Raw genomic sequence first — 19,848 nt, forward strand, 5'->3', positions numbered from 1 at the left:
ATAGGTCGTCCTTGTTATGTGATGAAACACAAAACAGTAGTTAAAGTACTCTTGAACCCTATCTAAAACAAGCCACTCTTTTTTTGGGGGGGGGATGTTTGGCAAATAAAGTTGCTGTTTGTTTTAAACCCAAGCAGTCATGTCTGCCTTCTTATTACACCTGGCAATGCTAAAACAGTATTTTTACTTTCCTTGTGCTGAACACATGTATATTAAGTATGGAACAAATGGATCCTCCATTTCAACTAAAGCAAAAAACATTTAGTAAACTTAATTTAGCAAAATACATTTGGTGATGTGATGTCATGGTGTAGTGCTGAACTAGGACCAGGGAACCCTGAGTTCAAATCTCCATTCAGCCATGATACTAGCTGGGTGACTCTGGGCCAGTCACTTCTCTCTCAGCCTAACCTACTTCACAGGGTTGTTGTGAGGAGAAACGTAAGTATGTAGGCTCTGTAGACTCTGGGCTCCTTGGAGGAAGAGCAGGATATAAATGTATAAATAAAATAAAATAAAATAAAATAATTGTGCTGAGGGTAGTTGTTGCCTGTTGCGTTAACACACCATACACTCAGAGGCACATACAAAATTCTTCTTAAACGTTGTGATAACACCAATACCCAGTTATGATTTTATAGGCTGGTTCGATATATCAAACTGAGCATCAGGTCTCATACCCCAAGCGCAGGAATATGGGCTATTGAATTTTCCTGTTTTTTGAAGTTTATTTTATTTATTTATTTATTTAACATATTTTTATACCACCCAAAATGCAAGTTGGAGCTGCCATAACTATCTTTGCTTTACTTGAATTGATTTATGGTGGGTGTACTCTAAAGCAAAACAACCTGAAAACTGTAAAACCAAGGAATAAAATAATACATTGTGTCGATTCTCATGATCGCCCAAAAGCGGGCTAAGGGAGCCTAGCCCATTTTGGGGCGATCATGTGCTGCAATGGGAACTGTGTGGCTCCTGGCAGCTAACTGCCCTAAATACCCTTCCCCTAAGACGAAGTTAACAGGGCGAGAGCTCCGTTAACCTCCTGTTTTTGCTCGTGTGTTGCCGCGGTGTGCAGTGACACACAAGCAGACCCCTGACCAGGAGGCTGCAAGCAGCCTCCCGGGCTCGGGAGTCTCTCCAGAATGCCCCATGCACTCACACAGGGCATCCTGGAACTTCCAGGGGCCCCAGCACCCCCTGGATCCAGCCACCCAGAGCTGCAGGCTTGATCATCTTCAGGGAGAGCGGGCTTAGCCCACTCTCCCCACAGACCCGACTTAAGCTCTTCTCACTAATTGTGAGAAGAGCGTCATTGTGTTATCAAATTTTACCTTGTTTTGTTTTTGCTATTTTCTTCCAGAACTAGCAAACTTTTATTTGTAAAGAAAATTGGATGTTTGAAAATAATGCTTCATTATAATGCTTCATTTATAAATAAGAGGAAGAGGAGGAAGAAGAAGACCAAATATTTGAGATTTGCCCACATTTCAAATTTTAACACTTAGGCCTTGAATTTAGCATTTCAAGGATGGGATGTTTAGGATGATTTCATTGTATGGTTTGTTTGTGTGTGTTTGCTTTCTTTTTGTTGCGAGTCACTTTGATTGCTTCCTACCAAACAGAAAAGTGGTGAATATATTTTAAAATGAAAACAAAAAAGTCACTCAGAGGGAACCAGACTATTCCATCTGTTTGTTCAAACAATTATCTCCAATAACTTGACTAACTCAGCAGCATGGAGTTTCATCTCAAATAAATGTTTGAGAAAGGAACCCCTGACTTAAAGAGCATTCCAAGAAGAAGGGAGGTCCTGCTCACCATTCTTCATGTATTCAATCGCCTTCTGCTTATTCTCTGGAGTTGACTGGTTGGTCTTTTCCAAATACCGGAGGATAAAGATATTGGGAACAAACTTGACCATGTTTTGCTCACCGCAACCAAAGGGCATCTGAAGCAATTGGTCAATATTCTGGAGTGCAGTACCCATTATGTCCCCTGGGTGTTGTCAAAATAGAAGAAGAAAAAATGAAGTCAGAACACTGGATGATAGTATCTGTTTCCAAACTCCTGAGGAGGAGTAAAGTCAGTAATGTCATGTGAACGTCTAGTTTCTTATGGAACTAGATCCAGTAAGATAATCCAGTGAGAAATTAATTGTTTTAATGTCAAGTCTTCACAACAACCAAGGTGCCATCATTTGTCAAAATGTACAAAGCAAGAATATGATTGTGTCTGAGGAGAAATGCTTTTTGACAGCTGCATAGCATTCAGTGAAAATATTTGGTATTCACAGACTCTGGAGTTCAGAAAATATCTGAACACTGGTGGAGACATCACTGAAGCCGTCAAAATTATTCTGCTTTGTGGTAAAAGAAAGTGTCTCACTATATTTTAATGCAATATAACTGTGTGTGCAGACAGAATTATTAAGGCCATCCACATGAGCAGCCTAACCCTAGCCTGAGTTAGGCTGTTTATGTGGAGTGCTGAGATCGCTACTGATCCCGGCACTACTGCTCCACTTAGCCCTACTTTCTGCCCTAGCCTTTAGCCAGGGTTAAGGGTTAACCCAGGGTTAAGAATGCCGGGGTGGTGTGCATGCTCAGGCTGCATGCAGCTCGAGCACACACAGGGTTGGGGGCCTAGAGCGCCCAACTCCTGGAAGAATGCCCCCATGCACCACATTCCTCATGCAGTGCACTGAGGGATTCCTGGAGGCCAGGAAAATGAGACCCCAGCCTCCAGCAATCTGCACTGCATGGAGCAGCGTGGGTCATGTGGGCATGCGGCGGTGCACCCAAGATGGGCCAGATGGTTAGGATTCACCTACCTTCCATCCTGGGGGGAAGTTAGGTGGAAACCCTGCCTTGCCCCCCTGCCCACCATCCCCGCCCAAAAACACTTGTGTGTATGAGCTCGTTGTGTCAATCCTGCTCTCAGCCATTATGCTGAAGGTTGACTGAGTTAGCTTATCTATAGGCTCTCTTTTGTTCCCCCCCCCCCAGTACAAACTGTGATATATGCAAACAGGTAAATCAACTTTTTATCCAATTTTGGGAAAGGAAGAGCATTAGTATTATTACTAACAGTTATACAGAGGCCATCAATATAAAAAGTGGTGTATAGTCATAGCCAGGCAGTTATCTTGGAGGCACTCCACACGGAAGAAAAAAGAAAGTTGAAGAGTGAGCTGCTAAAGGGAGCTGCTTTGAGTGAGCAGGCTATTGCCCTGTAAGGAGAGAGCCCAAACTGCGCCAGCAGGGGAACTGGCAGTGTTCCAGGTCCGAAGTGAAGCCTCCTCATTGCCTGGCAAACATTCTGAATACAATGAGCATACATGGAATAGCATTGCAGCAGATGGCTCCGTCCCAATCTACACTTTTGTTTAAATGTCTGGAGAGGAGCCTCGATACATACACTTATAGGTGCATAGAGACCCCAGGTCAAAGAGGTTCCTGATTATAGATACAAGTAGGATATTTTTTTAGACATTTAGGCAAAAGTGCATGGGTCAGGGGTAAAATCATCTGCCGCAATGCCCCAGATGCACTAACTGTAAGGGTTCTCCTCTCTTATGTAAGGGTCTGTAAGGAACTGTAAGGGTCTCTCCTCTCTTATAAGAGCCCCTGGTGGCGCAGTGGTAAAACTGCCGCCCTGTAACCAGAAGGTTGCAAGTTCGATCCTGACCAAGGGCTCAAGGTTGGCTCAGCCTTCCATCCTTCCAAGGTTGGTAAAATGAGTACCCAGAATGTTGGGGGGCAATATGCTAAATCATTGTAAACCGCTTAGAGAGCTTCCAGCTATAGAGCGGTATATAAATGTAAGTGCTATTGCTATTGCTATTGCTATTGCTATTGCTATTGCTATTATGTGTCCGGGAATGAGACTGTTGGCCTAACCATTATTTGGAAACCAAGACACATTCCATTACCAATGACAGAGATGGTGGCTCGGCTAGAATCTTTCACAACAGCTTCAGGCAATTTGAGGGAAACATCTTCCAGCACTGGGCCCCCTGAAAAAGATATAAACTCAGGAATTGATACAATTTATTAAACTAATCAGAGTTTTCTTCCAAGTTATCAGGGCAATTCACATACATCAGCACACAATGGGGGTGTTCACATGACTGGGCCAGGTGTGGGGAGGGAAGCAGGGTTCAAGCTACCTTCCCCCAGGTGACTGCTCACAGCTCGGGTGGCACTCAAGGTGCGTGCTCAAACAGCCAGTGCTGCCAGGAGCAGCATGGATGATTCTCCACGCTGTTCCTGGCAGTTCTAGTAAACAGAGGCCAGGTTCTAGTAAACAGAGGCTCGCTGTCCCAGTCTCCAGGAATCATACAATGCACTGCGTGACATGCGCAATGTATTGGGGGATTCCCCCAAGAGACGGGGCGGGGGGAAGAGATGGGGGGGGAATAGGCGCCCCTCTCTGTGTGCGGCCAGGCTGGAAGCAGCAAGCCCGGGTTAAGGGAGTGCTCACTAGGGATGTGCAAAAAATTTCGGGCACAGAACGATCCTTGCCCAAAACGAACAATTTCGGGTGATTCGGGGCTGAACCGAATCACCCCCGATGTCCCCCGATATTTTTCGGGCACGAGCCGAATCACCCGAATTTCGGGCACGAAAAATTCGGGTGATTCGGTTCACGGTTGATTTTTGGTGAATTTTGAGGTGTGAATTCTCATTCTATCATAGCAAATGAGATATTTTTCAATTAAACAACTCTCATGACCCCACTTTCACTTTTTCACACTTTCCTTTACTATGAATAATATGAGGAAGTAATCACTTTAGCACACTTCACCTTATGAAGACAAACCTCATACAAATAAATTCACCATAATTCACCCCTCTGCCCAATCACTCTTAAATTGGGGCTGGGTGGTAGCCTCCACCCATTAGGCACTATCTACCAGCCCACCCCACTCCTTTGGGGCAGATCCACTTTCTGCCCCCAATCTGCCCCAAAGACACCCAAACTTCAAAAATTCTCAAAAAATCAGCCCTATGCCCAATCCCCCTGAAATTGGAGTGGTAGCCTCCACCCATTAGGCACTACCACCCCACCCCACTATTTTGGGGCAGATCCACTTTCTGCCCCCAAACTGCCCCAAAGTCACTAAAACTTCAAAAATTCTCAAAAAATCAGCCCTTTGTCCAAACCCCCTGAAATTGGGGTGGTAGCCTCCACCCATTAGGCACTACCATCCCACCCCACTATTCTGCCCCAGGCCCCACTTTCTGCCCCAATATGCCCCAATCTGCCCCAAAGACATGAAATTTTCAGAAATTTACCAAAAATCAGCCCTTTGCCCAATCCCCCTGAAATTGGGGTGGTAGCCTGCACCCATTAGGCACTACCACCCCACCCCACTCCTTTTGCCCAGATCCCATGCTATGCCCCCGAACTGCCCCAAAGTCACTAAAACTTTAAAAATTCACCAAAAATCAGGATTTTGCCCAATCCCCCTGAAATTGGGGTGGTAGACTCTACCCATTGGGCACTACCACCCCACCCCAAAATTTTGCCCCTGGGCCCCCTTGTACCCCCCCGAATTGATTCAGATTCAGATTCGGATTACATCCGAATCCGAACCGAATCAAGGGTGATTCGGGTGACCCAGATTCGGGCACAAAACAGAACAGGGGTGATTCGGTTCGGGTCCGAGCCGAATCACCCGAAATCCCGAATTGCACACCCCTAGTGCTCACTCCCTTAACCTTGGCTAGGGAGCAGCTGGGCTAAAAAACCAGGCTAGATGGTGCTGGCCTGCCGGGATTGGGCCCAATCCCAGTGGTTTTCATGTGCAACCTAAACCAGGCTGGCTGTCCCTAGCCTAGGTTAGGCTGCACATGAGAACAGCTTCTAAGTCTTACAGTTACCCAATTGGGTAATCCAGTATTATCCCACATTGCAGGTTGGGAGCGGAGGCAGTAGCTTCTCTAAAACTATGCAGTGTGAGGATTGAAGCACTAACTTGCTAGCAGACACTGCCTTTAATAACTCCGCTCTTTTGCCTGCCCTTACTCCCTCCTATCTTCTCAGCCTAAGGAAGGCTTATTTTTTGCCTTCTGCTACTACAGACATTCTCAGATCAGAGATAATCACGAAAACACTTCAAATTCTCTCTGATGTTCTCTGCATTCCTGTTACAAGCCAAGCTATCCTGAGCATGAGATGAAGCCCCGTCCATACCTGGAGAACAGAGGAGTGCATTCTGGGTCTTTTCTTCAAGGAAGCCTTCTGACTGTGAAAGTAAAAGAAAGAGATGGATCCTGGAGATGTTCTCTCATAGGAATCTCCCTCAACACTCTGTCCTTCAAAGCACATGTTTTCTCAATGCCTGACTGAGCGCATCCCTTGGCATGGATTCATTTGGGTCCCCAAAAAGAGCTAGGCCTATCTGGATGACCAGGCCTTATCCCTGGAAACATGGAGCTTCAGCAAACATTCACTCTCCTTCCCAGCCAGCCTGCAGGTACTGAGAGGAAACAATCCCCACACATCCACTTTATGCTCAACAGCTGCAGGCCAGACATGGAATCACATGCGTGCGACCACACTGACCTTGACGAGCAGGGATTTTACCACCGTGTCTGACCGACCTCGAGGAGGCGTCACAGAAATCTTGTTGCCACACAGCTCATGGGTCTCCTCAGCCTCTGTGGTTACTGAGAGGTTGACATGTCCTAAAAGAATGTAAAAGTAGTAAGGTTCACACCATACCAAGCTCTCAGCCAGGAGTTCAGTGTGGGTGCCAGGGGTTGCTTGAGTCTGGAGGGATAAGACTCCACCCCAGCCTCACTTCTGCTACCATGCACCATGCATGGCACTGCCCTCTGTGTGCCAACACGACCTTTGTAGCCTGCTGCAGAAGAGATGGGATGGATGCAGGTCAGGCTGGTGCTTCTTCGGTGGATGGATGACTACTACCACCATCACCCAAGTCTGCCTCAATGCAAACATGGCTTACATATTGCTCAATGCCTGATGGAGCAGTGGGGCATGCAAGCGACCCTCATGCTCCAATTATTCTCAATGAAGCAGCATTGCTATAGTGCTGAGACCAGTCTTAGGAGCCACGGAGCTCTGAGAGCTCAATAGCAGTGAGGACATAGTTTAGAATCACACAAAGTCAGTGTGCACACCCTGCTCTTCCATTGGCAGTGCACTGTGCAGAGCCACATGTCACAACCTTAGCCTGACACTCCCCTCCCACCCTGCCAACAATCCTATGGAGTGCTCATGGATGAGGTATTTGGGAAAGGCAGATGCATCTGAAAGCCACGCCATCCTCCCTGCCCCTCCCCTTCCAGGCATTAAGTTCAGCCTCACCCAGTTCGGTAGCTGTCACATTCCAGGAGAAAGTCTTGGCCTCGTCTTCACAGAGGCAAGTGGTGAAGTGGCAGGTTGGACACGGCTTTGCCTCCAGTTGTTGAGACTCTCCCAGGCTTACTCTCACCTGGATGCAAACCATCCACACATGATTTGGGCAATGTGGTTAGTCCAGGGCAAGTGGCAAGTATTCAGGGGAAGCTACGCCTGATGTGGACATGTGTCAGTGGGAACCAGATGCCCTGCCACAGCTAGCAGAGGTGGGAAATTGGGTGGTGCAGTTATGCCAATCATATTTCAGTGGTATATTTCCTCATCTTCATTGACAACCATATTTGGGTCAGGGACACATTTCTCCCCAGGTTAGATTGGCTAGCATCTCTCTCTGCCTTGAAAGTGGATGGGAGGAAAAGTTGGTTCATGACTTTCGGGGAGAGAGGAGAGGAAGAAAGAGCAGAGAGAGAGAGAAGAGGGGAAAAGAAAGAAAGCAGACAGAGAAGGCAATGGAAAGAAGAGGAAGAGTGGCAATGGAGTAACAGAATTGCGAGACTGAAAGGAACCTTCTGTGACAAAGTCCACTGATCAACTAGTAGTGGATAACAGGCACCATGTTCAATTAACCAACAGTAGTTTGGGACTAAGTTCATTTTTGTTTATTCATTGTTATAATTGCTAATTAATTGGTAGCATTAACCAATTAATGCTACCAATAATAGACAAACAACAAAAGAACCCTACTAAATAAAAAGTTGGTTATTTGTTCACCCGGGCTTTTAATTAAAGTTGTGCTGTCGAGTTGGTGTCTACTCCTGGTGACCACAGAGCCATGTGGTTTTCTTTGGTAGAATACAGGAGGGGTTTACTATTGCCTCCTCCCACGCAGTATGAGATAATGCTTTTCAAGGTAAAGTGTGCCGTAGAGTCAGTGTTGACTCCTGGCGACCACAGAGCCATGTGGTTTACTTTGGTAGAATATAGGTTTATCATTGCCATCTCCCGTAGATTATGAGATGATGCCTGTCAGCATCTTCCTATATTGCTACTGCCTGATATAGATGTTTCTCATAGTCTGGGAAACATACCAGCAGGGATTCAAACCAGCGACGTCTTGCTCCTTAGGCAAGTTACTTCCCTGCTGTGCCATTAGGTGGCTTAGGCTTTTAATTAGACTCATATAATTTAACATTGTTTTACATTTTTAAATGGTTTTAATTTTGTTTTAAATTGTGTTTTAGTGTAAACCGCCAAGAGATGTGAGTTTTGGGTGGTATATAAATATGTTAAACAAACAAACAAACAAAGAAACAAACAAAATTAACTGCTTTAATCCATAGTATAAAGGAAAAATTGTTCAAGTGTCTATGAGACTTATGTGAAGGAGAAATCTCTCCAGTCTACTTCTTCTCATCTGTAATTTGCAATGTAGTTTGTGCATTACATCTGGTAGGGCTCAGTAGCTGGATGAGGAAGGCGTTGTACTAGGAGGCTTTCTGGCTGCATCATATCCCTCTCAGTTCGAGGACTGATGGACACGACAAATGGAGGAGGGAACAGGAAACAGAGGAATTTCTAGTTATGGCAAGTTATGCAACTATTTCCACCCAGGGAGCTTTAGCAGCGTTGGGGAAATGTGGAAGCTCCATCTTTGAAATGACAAAAGTGTAAGAATATGACAAATGACAAAAGTGTAAGAAGCATGCTTTCACTTCCTTGCCTCTATCACCATCATGTTCTAAACTGCTGATCACGTTTTCCTTTTGGATACATACATAAAGAGAGGTGGTTTGCTTTTCCAAAATAGGCACTCACCTGGATACAGTCCTTTAGGTAACTGAAGACAATGGTTTTTAGCTGGAAAGTTTCTCCACGAATCACAGAATATGGCAGCAGAAGATCCACAAAGAATGGCTTGAAAACCCTAAGTGTGGCTTGTTTAGAGAGTCCAAAGCCAACATCCGCCATACAGAATGCATCAGCTTTCCACTCTGTAATAGTGTCTGGAATAGTAACTGATTGAGATATTTTCCCCTCTTCACTGAAAAACAGGTAGAGTGGACACTTTAGTGACAACACAACAAATAACAGAGGGTCCTTCACATCTAAGCCGAAAATAGGTTTCAGCTAATGATGCACAACGGAATATGGGTGTTCCCTAGTATTTAATTCTGATGCAGGCCTGATCAAACTTTATTTTGGTCATGAACCGGCAAAAAGAAAATACATCAGTACCTATTTACAGAGTTGTGACAACTGTTCAAAATAGAACAGGACAATATCTTCCTCAGAAATTAAACAAACATTTTAAAAAAATATTCCATAGCTCAAATATACTACTACATTTAAATTCAGCAAGAATTTTGAATCATCCCACAAAAGATTATGTTTGCCACCACACAAATTCTGGCAACATTATAAGTTGTTATTTGGTTCTGGGAGAACAAACATGATAATGTTCAGAACGGACAGGGAATTTTGATATAAAGGTCAAATTCACATGTAATGCAAACCAGAGGTAAACAGGGCAGAGGCTGGAACTTTGTTACGTCTGAATGTATGTAACCGTGGTTTCATGGCAAAAGCGACCTATGGTTTGCCTCACCACACTCCAATTTAAACCTTTGGTTTGTAGCGGGTTTCACCACCATAACCTGATGTTTTTCAGTGGCAGCATTACGTCCAAACACAGACAGCACCATAACTGTGGTTTCATTAACTTTCTGGAGCTGCAATCATAGAGACAGCAGTGCAGACCTGCCTACAATTACACCTGCTCCATGCCTGCAGCACTTCTTGCTGGCCACCCCCCTATCTCTTATCCAACAAAGCAGTTGCCTAGCAACAGAAGTTGCCCACCACATCCCATCCCAAGCTTGTCAGCCTGTCAAATCGCAAAATCACACAGGGGCATGCCCTCTTCCCACTCTGTTGCTTGTTTCCCCCTCCTGGCAATCAGAAAAGGGGATGAGATGGCAAGAGGGGCACTAAGAGCTTTGCTCTTAAAAAATGAAGTGGCAATATTTTATGTTCACAGGCACATGCCTTTGAGATGGCAACACAGGCAGGGCAACCCCATTAGAGCACTGGGATGGCAACATATGGCAGAGTGGTGATGTCCAGGGTCAGGTTTCAAAGGCAGCCCAAGCAGGAATTCTTGAATGGTGAAGGTCTATTTTTTTGTACAATGATGTTGGAGGGGGGGCAGCCCTTTCCCTTCGAGGGTACCTGTGGAGTCCCTAGGCTCACTCATGAGAAGGGCTGGGCAGCAGGATCAGCATTATCCCAGTAAAAGGAGCAATTCGACATGCAATTATAACGGATGCTGTTCCTCAGCAGACCGCTCACTCATGTAAGGCTATAGGGCCTTACATGACTGTTGCTGGGTACACCGGCAACAGCTCCCTGTGTCTTGGCAATTGCCACCAAGAAGCAGTCAAAGCGTGCCCTCTACCAGCCCGTCTGTCCATGTGAACATGTCCACCTTTGGTTTTGCCTGGAAAGGTGACCCCCATCTCCTGAGGTCTCTGGAAATTGGTGCTCCCCTCTCTTGCAATTCCTCATGGTGGCAGATCTGCATATGGTGCAACAGTAGTCCAAACCCAGGAATTCTGAATGAGAGTAAAGATCCGTTTCTGCTCCGGCTGTTTCCCCAGTCTGCATACCCAGCTATGCCTGGAGCATCAAAATATCATTTAGGTGTGTGAAAGGCTTCCCTGGAGAGGAGGGGGTCATTGTGCAAGAGTTCTATCATTAACCAGAGAGAGTGGGGGCCCCAAACAAGAGGGGGGCCTTGTTGGGTAAGCTCAACTCATGAGTGTGCAGTCCGATGGAAGACAAAAGGTTTTGATGAGCCTAAGGTCCTCCCCAGTAGACTGGTCCTCTCACGAAAGTGCTAGTTCCCTGGTGGCAAGCCTCCATTGGCTCAGGAGTGTGGTTTGATCTCCATGGACTGCTTTGCTGGGGTGAGCCTTTGCAAGAGCATTCTTGGTCACAGAGGGCCAGACACCAGGATCCTTTGCCCTCCCTCATATACATATCCCCTTCTAGGAAGTCATTATGTTCCCTTCCCTGAGTAACAGGAAAATAGTGCCCCCCCCCCCGAAATTGTCCTTGTGTGGGACAGTTTTGTTTGGGGGCTCTTACGAGGGCAGTGGTGCAGTTGCTGTCAGATGAAGGGCTTGCATGGCATGGCATTTAAAGGGATTTAAATGGCCTTCCCTGCTGAAGGTGGGAGGACCATTCTGAAAAGGCACGATTGTGCTCAGCAATCAAGATCGTAGCTGCTGCTCTTGTGACATTCCCACAGTCTGGCAACACGAGCACTATGGAGCTTACTGGGATGCAGCCTTAGCGGACCAGGAAGAGGGAGGGGCTTCCCTGCCCTGATAACAGAGGTTGCCGGACCACGGCTGGACAAACATCTGCAATGCAAGAAAAATTTAACCTTGGGTCCAGCGACATCTAGTTTCATGTTAAATGTGAATGCGGCCAAAAGGAGAGTTAAAATTTTCATGCATTTCATAAGCAGTATAATAAAACATGATTTGCTGTCTCAACTTCTCCCGAGCTGCAGGGAGAAGTTTTTATACTGTGTTTATATATTTTTATACTGCTTATTTCATAAGCAGTATAATAAAACATGATTTGCTGTCTCAACTTCTCCCGAGCCACAGGGACACAAACACTCCAGGTAGGGAATTTTTAAAAACCTCCCATCTAGTACTGCAGAGGGACGTGAATCAAAGTGTTCCAGGGAGAACATCCTCCTGTGTTTTCATACTATGAGAGAATTAAGTGACCTGCTATAACAAATTTTATAGATGGTGTGGTCAGGAATGGAACCAACATCATTTTGCCATCCTACGAGCCCTTTCTCACAATGAGTGAGAAGGAACACCCACAGTGCTCCGCGCAAGTGCGTGCGGTACATTGTGATGGGCGGTCATCCATCAGTGTTACAGAACACATGAGCAGGGAAACGGGGCAAAGGGAGCGCTTGCTCCCTTAACTTTGTTTAGGAGGCAGGCCTCTTGGGTGGGTTTGCTGCCGATAACAGGCACGATCCCAGTGGTTCTTACCAGCAGGCAAGCCCAGGCTTGGCTTCCTTAGCCCTGTGCATGTGAACAGCCTCTACATCTATAATGTGCCAACCCAGGACAACCCAGCTTTCTCATACCCCAAATGGATCTGAGATTCTGTAGAAAACCTATATGCTTGAAGCTTTTGCTGCAAGACTTGCTTCCATGTGGACTGGAAGTCATCTACAAGTGTAAGCAGGGCCAAACCCAATAGATGAAAGATCAACTTCAGCCAGAATTTAAAAACAGCTATCCACACCTTGGTTTCAACTGCTGGAAGCCTTGCTTCTAGCTGAAAATGTGCATTAGAAACACAGAGAGGGACTTGAAACATGGCCCTCAAAATTTTGATTGTATAACTTAAAGTGCTGATAAAGAGGGGTATGGACCAAGCTGTGCTCTGTAAACTTGAACCTTTATCTTTAAAAGGCTTTCCTCTTTCTTTGTGATGCTTTGATGTTGGCATTTTCTGCACATGTGTGTTAGTGCCTGTAATCTTAGGTATTTATATAATTGATTGAATAATGATCACACTGTTGTTAATTAACGGGAGTATATAAGGCTGAGAGAGGTTGAAGGGTATATTAAGCAGCATTGCAGGTGTTTTTTTGGGGTTTTTTTTAATGACCATGAGAGTTCCAATGTGAAACTACTGAAAAAGAGCTATTAATGAAAATTGCCTTAAGTAAGGAGCAACCAAGTAAGTAAGCCTTCTCTCTTTTTGAGTTTATATAATAATTCTGTTGAAAGTATTTTAATAGTGATTTTTAACTGTGGTTTTTTGACTGTTTGTAGAATAAGCCACTAATGAAAATTGCTAAAAACTTCCCCTGATGAAGCCCTGCTTAGAGCAGGAGGAAATAGGCTACAAACTACCTAGATACCTAGGATACCTGTTGAGAGTAACAGCAAGAACTGAAGCAATATAACTAAACTTAGCTACAGAAATAGAAACTAAAGCATCTTTATCTGAAAGCAGATGTTTTACAAGGTTGGCATAGGATTGATCTGCCAGTTTACATATTAAAGGAGCAATAAGGCGTTCCCTGGGATATAAATGGAGATTACAGTGGAGAAGAATATGCGCGACAGTTTCTGCATCTCCTAACCCACAACTGCAATGTCATTCTTGTAAAGGCACACCATGAAACCTCCCAGCTAGAAGTGCAGATGGAAAGGAATTAACCCTTACTCTCGTGAATATCCATCGAAACTTAGAAAAAGTAATTGTCGACAGATATCTTGCGGGGAAAAGATCCATATTAGTTCTTATAGTTTTATAAAACTCTGGAAGCGCAGCCCAGTTTTCTTGGATCTCAATATCAACAAAGCGTTGTCTCACCACTCTTTTCTCATTCACTAGACCCAGTTCCAGCAGTTGAGTTGGGTCTAAGCCTAGAGAGGTGAGTTTCGTACTTACTGTGACACACCATAGTGACTGGGGGCTAACTGAGAGAAACTCAGGAATTAAACCAACTGGTCGCAGATGTATTTTCAACCAGAAATAAATAATCAGAAGCCAGGCCCGAGATTCAATTTTTATAAAGCCAGCCTCTGTCCTTAAAGTCACATTTGCTGTACATTTTGGCGTGCCAAATAAATTCCTCAAGAACCCTGATTGGGTTCTTTCCAAAGTGTCAAACCTTGAGTATGGACCTAGTTGTATGCCATACAATAATTGCGGAATGACATTTGCAGTAAAGAGCTTTAAGGCAGCTGGTATGAAGCCTGCACCCTGAGTTCTAAAAAATCTTAAAATTGCTGCTGTGCTGCATTTTGCCGATTCTGTGACCATGCTTATATGTGCTGATTTCCCAGCATTATGTTGAAAAATTACCCCCAAATATTTTATTTGATTTACCTGTTCTAATTGGTGTCCATCTAGCATCCATACAATTTTTTTTACTTTGTTGGTGAAACACATAATTTTAGATTTATCGTAATTAATCTGTAGATGCTCGTCTCTGCAGTAAAGTGCTAAGGCATCTAACGCTCTTTTGAGCCCAACCCTGGTTTGAGATAGAATCACCGCATCATCGGCATACATCAGGATTGGGACTTTCTTGTTAGCTAGTTTTGGTGGATGAGTGTCAGATGTCTGCAAACACTTTATCAAGTCGTTAATATAAAGATTGAACAAGTAAGGGGCCAACACACACCCTTGTCGCACCCCCTTCCTAATGGGTACTGGATTTGTAAGATTACCAGCATGGTCCAAACGCACTCTTAAAAAAGAATTCCTATGCATTTTGATGAGCAAGAGTAGAAGCCTTCGGTCCATAGAAGTAGCCGCCAATTTAGACCAAAGACGGCCTCTAGGAACTGTGTCAAAAGCCATCTTAAGGTCTATAAAAGCGGCGAACAGAGGTCGCTTATTCCTTTTGACCTGTTTGTCCACAAGATGTTGTAATATTAGACAGTGGTCTAATCCAGATCTGTTAGCTCTAAATCCTGCCTGCTCATCCTCAATAATGCACTCCTGCTCCATCCAAGCACATAGTTTGACACATAAGTGCTTGGCATAAAGTTTACTTATAATGTTTGAGAGGCTTATTGGTCTATAATTAAAGGGATCATCCCTTCTGCCTTTCTTATGGATGGGGACCACGATCGCCATTCCCCAATCCTGTGGGAATTGTGCGGTTTGATCAATATATGTGAAGAGAGCAGCCAGCACAGGAGCCCACCAATCTTTGTAGAGCTTCAGGAGTTCTGGCGGGATATGATCGTTTCCAGGTGCTTTCCCGCATTTCAATTGCATAATTAACTGCTCTATCTCATATGTGGAGACCGGAGACCAATGTGGTAATGAACCTATTTGAAGGGTGCCTTGGGGAGAGATATCATTGTAAAGTGCCCGAAAATGAGTTTCCCATAATTCTGGGATTATTGGGCAGACCTGAAAGGAATGTGTCTTATTATTTGATATTGAAATTAGTTTCCAAAAGCTCAACGAATCGTTGTTCTTCACTGCACTTATTAGAAGTGACCACTTCTTTTGTGTATTAGCCCTTTTTTTTTATCTAAGAAGGGCTTTATATTCCTTTTTCTTTTTCGATATTTCTATAACCAGGTCTGCAGAGGGATTAGAACTAGCGTACTTTGAAAGAGTAACGAGATGTTTTTTAGCCCTAATACACTCATAATCGAACCATTTTTTAGGGCGGTAAGATTTTAGGTCTGAACTGGCATAATCCGATTTGGTTATTAAAGCTTTAATTGAGCAAATGAAGATCTCATAGTTCTCAATGACACAATGGTCTCTATCCTGATCAAGTAGATTCCTCCTAGCCACTTCACCAGTCTCTGAGTTGATCCAGTCTCTGAGTTGATATATACACACACATTTTAATGCTTGCTAGTTTCCATTTTCTGTTTGGTCAATGACTGTAAATAAAATTATTACTAAAATTATTACTATTACAGCAAGAACTGATCTTTTGGAGCAGTAGCAAGATTGAGCAAATGTAAGAACTGATCCTGTGACACACTACTAAGAGCCCCTGGTGGCGCAGTGGTAAAACTGCCACCCTGTAACCAGAAGGCTACAAGTTCGATCCTGACCAGGGGCTCAAGGTTGACTCAGCCTTCCATCCTTCCGAGGTCTGTAAAATGAGTACCCAGAATGTTGGGGGGCAATATGCTAAATCATTGTAAACCGCTTAGAGAGCTCCGGCTATAGAGCGGTATATAAATGTAAGTGCTATTGCTATTGCTACAGGACGCTCTTGATTTATTGTAACCTGAAAAGGAACTTTTGATCATCTTTTGACCCTTCAGCTACAACCTTGGGATTCTTTCATTGCCATTGTGTGTTTCTTTATTGTTAATACATTCATACAATTGTCCATCTTGTGAATTATCACAGATGTGTAAAGAATTTGTTTGTATGGCACCTTTTGGGTTTTTGGTAATACGATATTGCTTTATGGTGTGTAATTTTTCAATGAATTACTATACACGGTTTATATACATAATTGTATGTATATGGTTTCTTTCTGCATGACCCGTGTGTCATCCTTACTTTCCATTCTGTATAAGAACTAGGACAATGATTTAGATTCATAAAGTTTGATAGCTGCTAGTTTAAAGAAACCCCTTCTTGAGCAGGGAGGGAGGGAAATCTCAGAATAGCTGCAGTAAGCAGATTGAGATACATTGTCTGGGCTGTCTGCTTATCTGTGGCCTGAAATCCCTAAGTACTTGAAGGACTTTACTTGTTCAATCTTGTTCCCTTCAACCAACTAATTTCTCAGTACTGGTTTTGTGTGCGAAAGTCATCAACTTTGTTTTCTGGTAGTTTATTTTCAGGCAATTTTCTTCGCAGTAGCTTGCAAGGGATCCCAGGGCTCTCCTAATTCCAGCTGGGGTCTGTGAAAGTATGACCACATTGTCTGCATATAGGAGCACCATTATATGCTTACCCGCTAGCTTGGAAGATATGTCTCTCACAGCAGGCTGTTCAACAAGATAATTAATATAGATATTTAATATAGATGTGTATAGATGCCTCTGAGTACCAGTTGCAGAGGAGTAACAGCAGGAGAGAGGGCATGCCCTCAACTCCTGCTGTAGGCTTCCAGCGGCATCTGGTGGGCCACTGTGAATGCTGGACTAGATAGGCCTTGGGCCTGATCCAGCAGGGCTGTTCTTATGTTCTTAAAAGAAGAGGGGCCAAAATATAGCCCTGCTTATTCCCTTTCTGAGATGGAATTTCATTAGTCAGCAGACCATCTAGGTTACACCTAATCCTAAAGCTAGTATTTTCATACAATTTATAGATAAGAAGCAAAAGATGATGATCAACTGAGGAAGCTGCAAGTTTCTCTCTAGAGAAAGAGACGAATGCAAACCCCTGCTCACTGGGCAAAGAGGCACCTTTTACCGTGGTGATTCTCTTTATTTAGCAGGGGGAGAGTAACCGGCCCAATCCACCCCCAACACAGTACTTCCAGTGACTGTTGCTGGTGTGTGTCTTATGTTTCTTTTTAGAATGTGAGCCCTTTGGGGACAGGAAGCCATCTTATTTGTTATTTCTCTTTGTAAACTGCCCTGAGCCATTTTTGGAAGGGCGGTATAGAAATTGAATTATTATTATTATTATTAATTTTAAAATCTACAAATGCAGCATGTAAAAATGTACTTGACTTGCAGGCATATTTTTCAACTAGATGTTGCAAAACCAACGCTTGATCCATGGTGGATCTTCCTGCTCTAAAGCTGGCCTGCTCTTCAGTGGTGTATGCCTGGGACAAAATGGGCAGATTGGGAAACTGTAGTATAAGGAGGCGTAAGATAACAAGCAATCAAAAGACTATTAGTCAAGGAGGAGGAGTCCCCCCCCCTTTTTAAATGGCTTCTCTACACTACAGGTTTATGAATACACTAGGACTAAGATGAATGGATTTGGACCACATTCGGTTGAACATGCATTGTGGCTGAAATGGAACAATGACACATAAATCCCAAACCAACCTTACGCTCAGTTTTTATGTTTCTCATTTATTGCTTAAGCTAGTCTTTTCTTGGATTTTATTTTATCTTCTTTTAAGGATAGGTGGACCTTCAGGTTCTAATTCTAACTAATATTTCCTTCTTGAGAAAAATGCTTGAGTGGATGAGTGCCATGCAATTCCAATTCCATTCTTGGATGAAATTGTGATCTATATTAGGGGTGCACACGGAACCGGATTTGCCGGTTTGGTTCAAATCCGAACTGGATTCGAACCAACTGGCCCAATCTGGTTCTGGTCGAACTGAACCTGGTCCGGGGACAATATGTGGGTCTACTGGTAAAGGGGAACCTAGTGAGAATTCCTCTTTACCAGTAAAAGGGCAGGGGGGGCTTTTTTCAACCAATTTTGAAAATTCGTTTCAAAAGGGGGGCTTCCCTAAGTCTAGAGGGGGCAGGAGGGGAGTCAGGGATACTTTCATGAAGTATCAGTGGTGGCCACACAGGTGGGTGGCTGCTGGGGCACTAGCAGCTCCCCGCCACCTAGACTGGCCTCCCCCAGAGCAGCCTGGAAGTGATGGCCCAGTTTGGGCCTCTGTGCATTTGCGTGACCACAGTTTGTTGCTGATACTTCTAATAAATACCCCTGACTCTACTCCCGTCCCCTCTAGATCAAGGGAAGTCCCCCTGACCCTTGCCTGGTAAGGGGGAATCCTCACTGGATTCCCCTTTACCAGTAGACCCACGAACATGTCTGAACTCAGACCAGCTGCTGCTTTTGGGGGGCCATTCCGGTTCAAACCCAGACCACTCAACACCAACACACACCCCCATTTGAACCAAGATATGAACTGGACCAGCTCACACATCCCTAATCTGGATCCATTTAGTTTGGCACAAAAACCTGCCTTGTTCACCCTGATATCAGAGGAAGGCTATGGGATGTCCTATGGTAACATGGGATATCCTTATCCAAGAAGGACTTGCTGTGTGGAGAGAAGGACATGAAAAGTGCAACTGAACATTCTCTTGGACCTCTTGGAAGCTTTACCAAAATGCTATGTGGGTTGGGAACTGAAGGCACTGATAGTTTGAGGGCCAATTCTAGAAGACGGTGCTAGGAAACTACAGCTTAACATGGCATTTACACCATGGTATCTCACAGAGTTCCATCATGTCTCTCATGCTCTTTAACATAAACATGTTGAGTGAGTCATTTGGAGACCCGGAGTGATATGCCATCATGACATGACATCAAGTTCTATTTCTCTATTTCTTCCAGGTGCTGAATCAGCATCTAGAATCAGTAATTGACTTGAATGAGGGCTCGGTCGCAAAACAGAGATTCTGTTGGTAGATGGTTAGTCTGAAAAGAGAGGTGGAATTCAATCTGTTCTGGATAGGGGCATACTTTATGGAGGATGGAGTAATACCTCATTGTTATGGATGGGGGCACAGGAGCAGATTCGCCAATATGGATTGCTGACAGATCCAGCACTGTTGCTGGAGGCTAAAGTGGCATCCATGGCATGCAGTACTTTCCATCAGCTGAGGTTAGTGCACTTCCTGAGAAGAGGTTCCATCAGCTGAGGTAATGTCTTTTTTTATTATTGCAACATGTTGTATGTAGGGCTATCTTTGATGACTTGAATGGAACTCCCACATTCTCATGTGATGCTCTGTGGGAGTGTACAGGACTTGGCAATCATGTTTAACTGCACTTAACTATCATAGTGAGAATGCAGCCTTTGGAGTACACTGCTTTGGAACTAATATTTTTACTCTATTAAATATGAAATAAATAATTTAATATATATAAAATATGGTATAAACTATTTTTTTAAAGTAAGGAGCAATAAAAAGCAGCGCAGCTATCCTAAGATTTCTAATAAAATGTCAAATGCCAGACTATGGTGTACTGTATATAACAAAGGGTCCATTCAGTAAAAATAAAAATTCACATATACATCCCTGTCT

The 19,848-nt window shown here is 44.1% G+C and overlaps 1 protein-coding gene across 8 annotated transcripts in view; it reads right to left on the bottom strand.

Annotated features, from left to right (window-relative positions):
• The window catches only part of LOC128345901 (alpha-2-macroglobulin-like protein 1), a 137,573-nt gene that overhangs the window by 38,521 nt on the left and 79,204 nt on the right, over nucleotides 1–19,848 (bottom strand). For 7 of the 8 annotated variants that reach the window (XM_053298535.1, XM_053298536.1, XM_053298542.1 and 4 more), the window contains 6 exons: nucleotides 9,154–9,379; nucleotides 7,345–7,471; nucleotides 6,577–6,698; nucleotides 6,205–6,256; nucleotides 3,938–4,021; nucleotides 1,825–2,001 (listed from right to left, as the gene is read on the bottom strand). In XM_053298535.1, coding sequence (XP_053154510.1) covers nucleotides 1,825–2,001; nucleotides 3,938–4,021; nucleotides 6,205–6,256; nucleotides 6,577–6,698; nucleotides 7,345–7,471; nucleotides 9,154–9,379 — 788 coding nt within the window. The remainder of the gene's footprint in view (nucleotides 1–1,824; nucleotides 2,002–3,937; nucleotides 4,022–6,204; nucleotides 6,257–6,576; nucleotides 6,699–7,344; nucleotides 7,472–9,153; nucleotides 9,380–19,848) is intronic. The other variant, XM_053298538.1, reaches the window with a different exon arrangement.

The sequence above is a fragment of the Hemicordylus capensis genome, chromosome 2 (assembly GCF_027244095.1).
Source record: "Hemicordylus capensis ecotype Gifberg chromosome 2, rHemCap1.1.pri, whole genome shotgun sequence".
In the NCBI taxonomy this organism is placed as follows: Eukaryota; Metazoa; Chordata; class Lepidosauria; order Squamata; family Cordylidae; genus Hemicordylus; species Hemicordylus capensis.